General features: G+C 42.3%; 1 protein-coding gene across 2 annotated transcripts in view; it reads right to left on the bottom strand.

The window, feature by feature from the left end:
- Nucleotides 1-334: 334 nt before the first annotated feature.
- The window catches only part of map3k2 (mitogen-activated protein kinase kinase kinase 2), a 122845-nt gene continuing 113195 nt past the window's right edge, over nt 335-9984 (bottom strand). For both annotated transcript variants that reach the window (XM_068034761.1, XM_068034762.1), the window contains one exon: nt 335-8740. In XM_068034761.1, the coding sequence (XP_067890862.1) occupies nt 8515-8740 (226 nt within the window). In that variant the 3' untranslated portion in view covers nt 335-8514. The remainder of the gene's footprint in view (nt 8741-9984) is intronic.

The following is a 9984-nucleotide window of genomic DNA, read 5'->3' as shown; positions in this document are numbered from 1 at the left end:
GAGGAAGCACTTCTTCACGCAAAGGGGAGTGGAAATCTGGAACTTTGTCCCCATAAAGCTGTTGAGACTGGAGGTAAATTGAAAATTTCAAAATTTTTCGTTGGTTAAAGGGATTAAGGGTTCGGGAACCAAGGTGGGCAGACGGAGTTAAGATTCAGATCAGCCATGATCTAGTTGAATGGCGGAACAGGCTCAAGGGGCTGAACGGCCTCTTTCTGTTCGCTTTGCTGACAACCAGAACTGGAAATTGGTGCAATCAACAGACACTTGTTAAAAGCTCGGGTTTAAAAGAATTAACAGATCAAATGGACAGAGCTGTGAAATAAATAGTTTTATTAATGCTCTGCAAAGTGCTAAATACTGTGGACTTTCTTTGACCCTGTCAGGGTTCCAGTTCAGAGCAGTAGCCTGCGCACTTTAACCAATAGCACGGACTAACGTAAAAGGCAATCTCCTGTGTACTAGTCCCACTGAACTCATGCAGACTCGATTGGAACAAGAATGCGTACCACCAATATACAGATTTCATAGAAACAAGATTATTGGTAACAAACCAAATATAAACATGGCTTTCTTTTACAATAGATACAAAGAACCAATAAAAGCAGTGAAAGTAAATACATCGGGAATAATTACAAATAAAAATCCCAAACATTTTATACACCTGTACAATTAAGAAATGTAATACAGTCAATGTTCAGCCAGCAGAGGAGTCTGGCTCTACACTGTATATGGAGTTTAAAGAGTGGCGTTTGACAGCTGGTCACACAGTGCATTCAATACTACCCTGTACCTGGACCATCTCATCCTGTCCTAGTGCCTTGTCAATGGAAAGGTACTTGGAAGGAGCCTGGCTTCTTCTATTTCCAAGCTCATGAAGCAAAACATCTGAACACACAATTTAAAAAAACGCAGAATTACTGTGAGCGATGTCCTCATCCTAAATAATGGCTCGTCTCGAATTCCTCTCTCCACTAATTTAACGGAGGTGTTTAAACTAAATTGCCATTAACCATTTGCACGTGGAGATCACTCAGTAATTTCCAGATACACACACACACACACACACACACACACACACACACACACAGATATATAAATTGTTCTGTTGCATTGATTTAATGGCCTCCATCTCCCATCCTCTCCTCGGAAGCGTGTATCAGATTCACACTATGTTTCCAATTGGTGCACGGTATAAACTTTATCCTCTCAGCCACAAAACAAAGTGCCATTTTCTAACATGTTTTAAAATTGAAATGTTTGAATTAAACATGAGAGGACTGAGGAGGGAAGAGGGGTTGAAGGAAGCGATTTGAGGAAATTCAGTAGGAACAGGGTGAGATGGGGGAAATTGTCCTGAAATACTGAGCAGAGGAAATTCTCCCCCCATCCCCCCCCATTGATCTCAATTGCATCATAGCCAATAACCACCCCATCACCCTTCATTAAGGGCCATAAACCCACCCCACCCCCAAAAACTCAGAATACAATCTTTAGAGTCAATAGGTCTGACACAATTGGAGGCAGTGTGAATCTCAGTACCGTTTACTGCAGAGGTGGAAACAAATCTAAATGATTTCAATGTACCATTTTATAAAATACAGCTTCAAATTATTTTTAAAATGCATCAATACGAGTAACTGAAGATGCCAAAGGCTTCCCTAACAACAGGACCATACAAAGGAACTGTACAAAGCCTTGTTACACTAACTGCAAGAGTTTCACTGAACCCCGTCATATAGATAGAAAATTGCATTACACTCAGTAACAACCTCACTGGTACCATTTACACTGTCGTAAGGGTGTCACTTAAATAGACACAGAGGTTAATGAAGTGAAGGTATTGATGAGCAGCACAGCGACTGACCGAATGGAGGGGGGAAGGTAAATGTGTCGCACTGGGCAGGAGGCTTAATGTGGGCAAGAATGGATGTGTCACCCGTTATACACAAGCCTGATTACCTGTTCCACCGGTCAACAAAAAAGGATAATCAGAGTGGTGCCTAACGGGCAGCCAGTCAGTCACCCTATCCCCTGAACCTGTTAGTGTCCCCTCACCCACCACCCCCAGTAAGTTGAAATTTCTCCCCATTTTAACTGGCCTTGAAATCAATTCCGTCATTGGCACAAAAAAAAATCAGCAATACGTTTACCTGTCACCCGAAAACACATGAAGGCTGGCACAAATCTTTAGACACACACTAATCTCTGGGCCCTGGATGCCAATTGGAGTTCAGACTACTCAGTGAGGGACTGACTCCCATATGTAGTCTCACACCTCAGGGCTTTACTGGCAGATCCCGAGGTCACTTTTGCTTTGATACACACCCAAAATCACTTTGGTTGGAGGCAGCAATACCTGTAGACCCACAGTCTCCAACACTGACCAGTTCACTGAAGAGTTATGATCTGAACCAAGTGACACTGGTAACAAGAAGATCCATTCACCTTTGCGCTAGATAAGGTCACAATGTGCCAACACTAACATACAACAATAATCACTGAGAACTGTTATACAGCAGTACTTAACAGTATACCATTCACCACCATTAAAGCTCACTCAGTTCCTTAACCGAGCTGCAGGTTGATGACCTTGGCACAGATCCATGAATTTGAATCTGTAACCAGTTCTCACCAAGATATTAGTCCATACGGTGTCAACCAACATCACTAAAACAGATGAACTGGTGAGTATCACATTGCTGTTTGTGCGAGCTTGCTGTGCACAAACTGGCTGCTGCAGTTCCTACAACAGTGACTATACTTCAAAAGTACTTCATTGGCTGTAAAGAACTTTGGGACATCCCAAAGTGGTGAAAGGCGCTACATAAAGTTGCTAACGATCAGATTCTGGTCTTGCTATCAGATATACAAAGTTTAATAGTGTGAAAAAAGTACCTGTAGTCCCTGGTCTCCTTTCTTAAACTGTTGACAGCCACTGTACCATACAGAAAATGTTAACTAACCTCATTTGCAATTCTGTTACAGCTACCAGCATGCTTAGTTTGCCTAATGTCAGCTGAATATATATCTCTAATAAAAATTGCCCATGAAAAGCAAATGGCATTTGCACCTTGAGGATCTGTGTACACTTTCACCTATAGTTAGTCCCTTTAAATGTTAGTCGCCACCAACAATTGGGCAAAAAGACTTGAATCATTTTAAACTCTCGAGTACTGTGTACAATTTTGGTCTCCTTACTTAAGAAAGGATATAATTGCATGAGAAGCAGTTCAGAGAAGGTTCACTCGACTGATTCCTGGGATGAAGGGGTGATCTTATAAGGAAAAGTTGGAGGTTGGGCCTATACCCATTGGAGTTTAGAAGAATGAGAGGTGATCTTATTGAAACATATAAGATCCTGAGGGGACTTGACAGGGATGATGCTGAAAGGATGTTTCCCCTTATAGAACTGACTAGAACTAGGGGACACAGTTTAAGCTAAGGGGTATCCCATTTAAGACGGGGATAAGGAGAAATTTTTTCTCTCTGAGGGTCATTAGGCTGTGGAATTCTCTTCCCCAGACAGCAGTGCAGGCAGGGTCATTGAATATTTTTAAGGCTGAGTTAGATAGATTTTTGACTGACAAGGGAGTCAAGGGTTATGGGGAGGTCAACAGGAAAGTAGGGTTGAGGCCACAATCAGATCAGCCATGATCTTATCAAATGGAGGAGCCGGCTTGAGGGGCTGAATGGCCGACTCCTCTCCTAATTCGTATGAGTTTCACCAATTTACACAAAATTGCTCTTTAGAGACTTTATGGCACAGTGACTAAACTCTGGCTGTACATCTCTGGAACCTGGGACAAATCAAGTGCGAACTGATGGCACGACAGGTCGAGCATGGAAGGATTTTGGATGCTCTCAACCGGGTTTCTATTAGACCTGGGTGAAATTATAAAGCTGCCCCAAATTCAGGATTAACTAAAAGAATCCTTCAGTATGACTGGGGTTGGAAATGGAAAAGTGTCACTAGTGGAATCGGAAGTGGTCTTCTGGGGTTGGGAATTAAGTAGAGCATTGTAGAGGGAGCTTTAGCCTGTATCTAACCCCGTGCCGTACCTGTCCTGGGAGTGTTTGATGCTGCTGACACTCGGTAGCTAGTGTTCTACTCCCCAGCACTGATATCCCTCACCACAATAATCCACAACAAAAATAAAGATATTAAAAAATAACTCTTGCATTAACTTCAGAATGGGTTTTGAATGCAACCCATTCCTACATACTGAATTGGCAATTTTTAAAAAGTGAATCAGCGGCATAAAGAATGTGATATTTCCTGGTATAGAATTGATGAGGGGTTGCGCACAACGATCTCTTTTGAGACAAACTCTTTCTCGTCATTATTTTTGTTAGAACCTCCCAAATGCAATTATAAACTTTAACACCTGTACTTGATTGTGCAGGCAGTGCTCAATTTCAGATTTATTAAACAGAGTCAATACTCACTGTTTGAATTGGTGAATAGATGCCATTTCAAATGGGCCCATAATCAGAATGGGTGGATTTCACCAGCTTTGTAGTCGGGAACAATAAAGTCCTGTCCATTGCTTGGCCTGTAGCAGCAAGACTCCAGCTACAACGGGAGCAGTTGTCTTCATAACCAACCAGATCCAGCTAAATAGTAGGTGCAGTGGGTAACACCCTCACTACTTACTAACCAGGGGCTTTAACAAATCAGACTCATTTTTTACATAAAGTTTGCAAATGATTAGATCTTGATCAAACTCACAGTGCTAATGCACACAAGAGTCCATTACTTACTCTCTGAACCGTAAGCACTGCCAAATAATCAGCCAATGTTAGGGAGCCCTGACATGGGGAAAGGGACCAAAACGGTCTTCACAGAGGCTGGAGAAATTAAAACCCCTGAAGAGGCTGCCATATAAAGACCTAGTGCGTCATTTTTTCCAATTGCACGAGACAGGACTCCCACAGGATCGAGTGCAATATTGGTTTTACATGCTGCCCAATATTGCTCTCTACTGACGTCTGGAGAGTAAAATTGGGCGGGTTTTAAACCAGCACTGCACCTGATCCCATCAATTGCCTGATAGGGTAGCTTAGGTTAATATTGATCCCCTACAGGTCAGATACATCAGATGAAAGAGGATGTATTAACTTTGGGGCGTTATTGTGATGGGGCAATCGAAACAGTCTGTTGCCAAAATTGTTGGTGTTACAGTAGACATCTCTCTAGTTTCATTAAGATCAAAAATATTAGTAAAGGCAAATAAGCTAGTATGGCACTGACTGGGTTATCAAAGACCTTTATGTAGACATGGTGACATATCTTAAACTTCTTACCTGGCATTGCTAATTCAAAGCATTATTTCTAATGGCAGAGGGTGAGGGAAATGAGAGACAAAACAATACTTTGGGTGGTGAGGATAGCTCACTGCAGAACTACTGTGCAAGGATTAACACTTGACAATAGGTACCAGGAATTATCTCCCTTTAACACAGATCACATAGGGCACAATTTTGTTCAGGAAATAGTTACCAGCAGCCCTGGCTGTTAGTACCCAAGTAAAGCCAATGACCCCTCTCCTCAGACATTCCTGTCCTGGCCAGGTTTAGAACTGTTTAGCAATCTCATATGCAATCAAACTGACTGCAGTAACCAAGTGTTAAAAGAAAAGAAAATCCAACTGAAATATTAACCTGTCTTTCTCTTTCAGATACTGACTGACTACTATGTATTTACAGCATTAACCAATTAAACCTGCATACATTCACTATTTGGCCACCGAAAATGATCAACAACGTTTACTGTTGAAAAGACACCTAGTTAAACAGGGGAGAGCATTCAACATCTGTACTGCAAGCCTATATAGTATCTCTATACTATGATACTGGAACCATTGTTCTGCTGCTCGGCACTGAAATGACCAAGAGTTAAATGGCCTACCTGTACATCTCGATCAGATTGCATTTATATGATTGGTCGTCTCCATTCTTGGAATGTAGTCTCACCTACATATCCACACAAATGCACACTCATCCTAATGGATGGGGAGGGAAGTGTAAGGGAAGAGATATGGGATATCAAAAAGGAACTCCATTGGTCGTGTGGTGTCTCTCCCTCCCCTGTTATACATAGCAGCTTGTTCTGGGGATGTTCTTTTGAGAGGCAGTGGCAATAAAGCCAGGTTGATATATTGAGGGGTATAATCAACAACAATTTGCATTTATATAGCACCTTCAAAACAGTAAAATGTCACAAGGCGCTTCACAGGGGTATTATCAAACAAAAATTGACACTAAGCCACATAAGGTGATATTGGTCAAAGATGTCAGTTTTATGGAGTGATTTAAAGGAGGAAAGAGAGGTAGAGAGTCAGAGGGGTTTAGGGAGGGAACCCCAGAGCGCAGGGCCTAGATGTGAAGGCACGGTTGCCAATGGTGAAGCGATTTAAAATTGGGATGTGCAAGAGGCCAGAATTGGAGGAGTGCAGAGATCTCGGAGGACTGTAGGGCTGGAAGAGGTAATAGAGACGGGAAGCTGTGAGGCCATGGAGGGATGCAGCAAACTTTTGGATGAGCTGAAGTTTAAGAATCTCCAAGATAGAAGGGGAATGTTAGATGCAAAGGCTGTACTGGATTCCAAATGGTAGTACCATTATCTAGAGTAGCTCATCAAATATTCTTCCTTGTTTGTTCAACCTCCACATACTGGTGCATTGAGCTAGAAAATTAGAATACTCTTTTGCAAAACCCTGTAAATTACTCTATGCAGCTGCTTTGCACAAAGTGTCAGCTGGAAACCCTTTTACATATTGGCCCAGGACACAATATTGATCCAAGTATAGTAAGGCTGTGTCTTAACTTTTCCGAATGGTCATCTGCTCAATGATGGGCTGTTCTTTAAATTCTCAGAATGCGGATGGGACTGACTAGGCGCAATTATTGTTCGACCCTAGTTGTCCTGAGGTCGTGGGCCTTCAACTTGAGCCACAGTAGTCCTTATGCTGATGGCTGTCCTACCAATGAAAGAGAAGCAGAAAGCAGTGGAAGCCTCAGAGGGTAAAGTGTGTTGGCCAGATGGGTCCGGCAGCAATTAATGGTGGAGCTTGCTTCCAAGGGATGGACCAACTCATTACCTAAAGAAAAAGGCCTTGATTCCATCTACAATGAAAAACTAAAGAATGGTAATGTTAATCAAATGACATCCGATTTGGAATGAGGAAGCGTATGTTGGTGGTTAATGTTTCAGCACTGTAAATTCCTGAGAATAATAAAGGTCAGATAATGTCTTAAACACAAAGCTCTTGGGAACTCAGGAGCATCCTGTTAGCTATGGCTGGGAGTAGGATTCCTTGAGTGCAGGCCCGAGTTGAGGGCAACAGCATCAGTTTACTGCAAAATTTTTTATTCGTTCATGGGATGTGAGCGTCGCTGGCAATGCCAGCATTTATTGCCCATCCCTAATTGCCCTGGAGGTGGTGAGCTGCCTTCTTGAACCGCTGCAGTCTTTGGGGTGTAGGTACACCAATAGTGATGTTAGGATGTCGCAATCAATATATTGAAGTCCATTTTGGCAAGAGAAATGCACTCAATGACACTGGGCCTAAGACTGCGCTGCAGAGATCCACACATACCACTTGCTCACAGACAAACCCAATGTGGTGACGGCCTTGGCGAACGACTCTCTTTGTCTCGATATCAGTCAAAAGCATCCAACAGCAAAGATACACAAAGCACACAATAAAATGTGCGGTAAAGACCAATAACACATTTGCCTGGTGTGGCGATGGCAGCAGACACGGCCAATAACAGGGAAAAAAAAAAAACTGACGAACATTTCATAGGAACATAGGAAATAGGAGTAGGCTTTTTGGCCACTCAAACCTGCTCCACCATTCAACTAGATCATGGCTGATCTTCCACCTCAATGGCATTTTCCCGCACGATCTCCATATCCCTTGATATCTTTAATATCTAGAAATCAATTGATTTCCAGGACAAGTTCCACGTACAGCAAATGTGAGAGAAGTCCGACTGTACCTCTGTACTGATAATTCGGAGCTCTATGGTGTGACAGCGCAATAAGAGCAGACCCGCAGGGTTTCTTGGCTTTTGGTTATATGAAAACACCATGGTGAATATTCTGCAACAGGCTACCATTGCTGAAAATATTTGCATAACAGTCTCTTAACGTAACATACTGCAGGTTCAACACATTTAGGGAGGCTCAGTCTCTTTTACTTACAGATGGCAAATGGATTCTTACTTCTAAGAGGGACTAGGACCTGCCACACTGTATCTGATGACGAATAATCAGGAATGGGTTATGTAATAAAGTGCTTTACCTTAAAGGACATCAGAGTACTGCGTGAATACACTGTAAAAAACCTTCTAATCATTCCCTTTGTGAGAATGCAAAAAAATCTCATTATAAATACAAATTTAAGTATAAATTACAACCTAGGAAACACCTAGAATCACCAAAATTATACATTGAAAAAGTGCAATCAGATAGAAAATAAATGCATCAGATGTTGAGGTCAGTTGCTAGTGATAGTGCACAAAGGTGTGGCGTAATAGTTCCTCTGCCGATGGTCTCTGCTTTGCCTCCACAAATATCTTTTTCAAAAAGTCCCGACTGTGGTCTGACACGTGAGGGGGCAGCTGAGGATTCGTCGGCTGAGTGGCGATCTTGAATATGGCTGCCATGGCTTCAAACTCAGCCCAAGGAGGCTTCTCAGTGAGCATCTCTACAACTGTGCAACCAACACTCCTGCAAAACGCAAAGAGGCAAAACCAATGCAAAAACTGGGACTACCATTCTCACAATACATATCCCACCCTCCTCAACCAAATCTGAGTACAAGCAATGACTCTGATAGAAATGAGATCCAAGTCTTAGGTTAGAAACCCAGGCTCAAAACAAATAAATCCCCAGGGATAGATGGCATTAATTCCAGAGGACTAGGGAAGAGATGTGTGAGGCAGACATTCATTATAAGGGAGTTACTGGACCCTGGGGAGGTGCCAGTAGATCAGAAACAAGCTAATGTGGTGCCCATAATAAAAAAAAAATCAACAGGCAAGTACAGACCTACTAATCTTACTTTCAAATCTTGTTTTTAAGTTAAAAAAAAGTAAATATTCGATAAAGAGAGATTTGCAGGGCTTTTGGGAAACTGAACAGTGGCGGGGGGGGGGGGGGGGGGGGGAAAGAGTGGGGCTAATTACCAATTCTTTCAAAGAGCCGAGATAGCATTATAGGCCAAATGGCCTCCTCCTGTGCTGCATAAGTCTGACTTCTGATTGAGTCCATATCAATTCACAACGCAAAGTGGTCAAATTTGATGATGCCAAATTGGGAGGGGCATTGGAATTGGAGGACGCAGCTTTGAAATGCCAGAGCGAATTGAACAACATATGTGGGCGGATTGCTGGAGGCTAAAATTTAATGCACATCAGTGCAAAGTATTGCATATAAGTTGGAAAAAGATGCAACACAGATACTCCATAAATATTATTAAAATAGCTCAAGTGAGTTGCGTGGATGGCATGCTCACTGTAAAAAAAAGTTATCAGTGTTTATCTAACCCACTGGTCTGGCCTGAGACTGTTATAGCCAGTATCTTGGAGCTGTGAAAGAATTTATCAAAGTGTGACTCAGCAATCTGAGATTGGTTAGCTGAAGGAAACAATGAAATCAAGAAGAAAAGGAGTTTCCTAAAGGGTATACCCCATTGTCACTTGTTTTTTTTCCGGCAGTAAACCATTACACTCTTGAAATCAGAATATTACTTGATCAAACTCAGGGTTGACCCTGCAATAACCAAATGTGACAGAGACAGTGGAAAGGGATAGAAAACCATGTAGAATCCAAGGGTTGAGTTGATGGAGTGTAGATAAGAGGGGGACAGGTCCAATTGCTGCTGCTACCTACAGAAGGTCAAATCCCCAAGAGGATTTGAGCCTTATTGCAGGAGTAGGAACCCCAAAACTGGCTAACTCAGCACAGACCAG

Source organism: Heterodontus francisci, chromosome 7 (assembly GCF_036365525.1).
Source record: "Heterodontus francisci isolate sHetFra1 chromosome 7, sHetFra1.hap1, whole genome shotgun sequence".
NCBI lineage: Eukaryota > Metazoa > Chordata > Chondrichthyes > Heterodontiformes > Heterodontidae > Heterodontus > Heterodontus francisci.
Note: the sequence above shows the minus strand (reverse complement) of the source record. Positions and strands in the feature narration are given on the sequence as shown.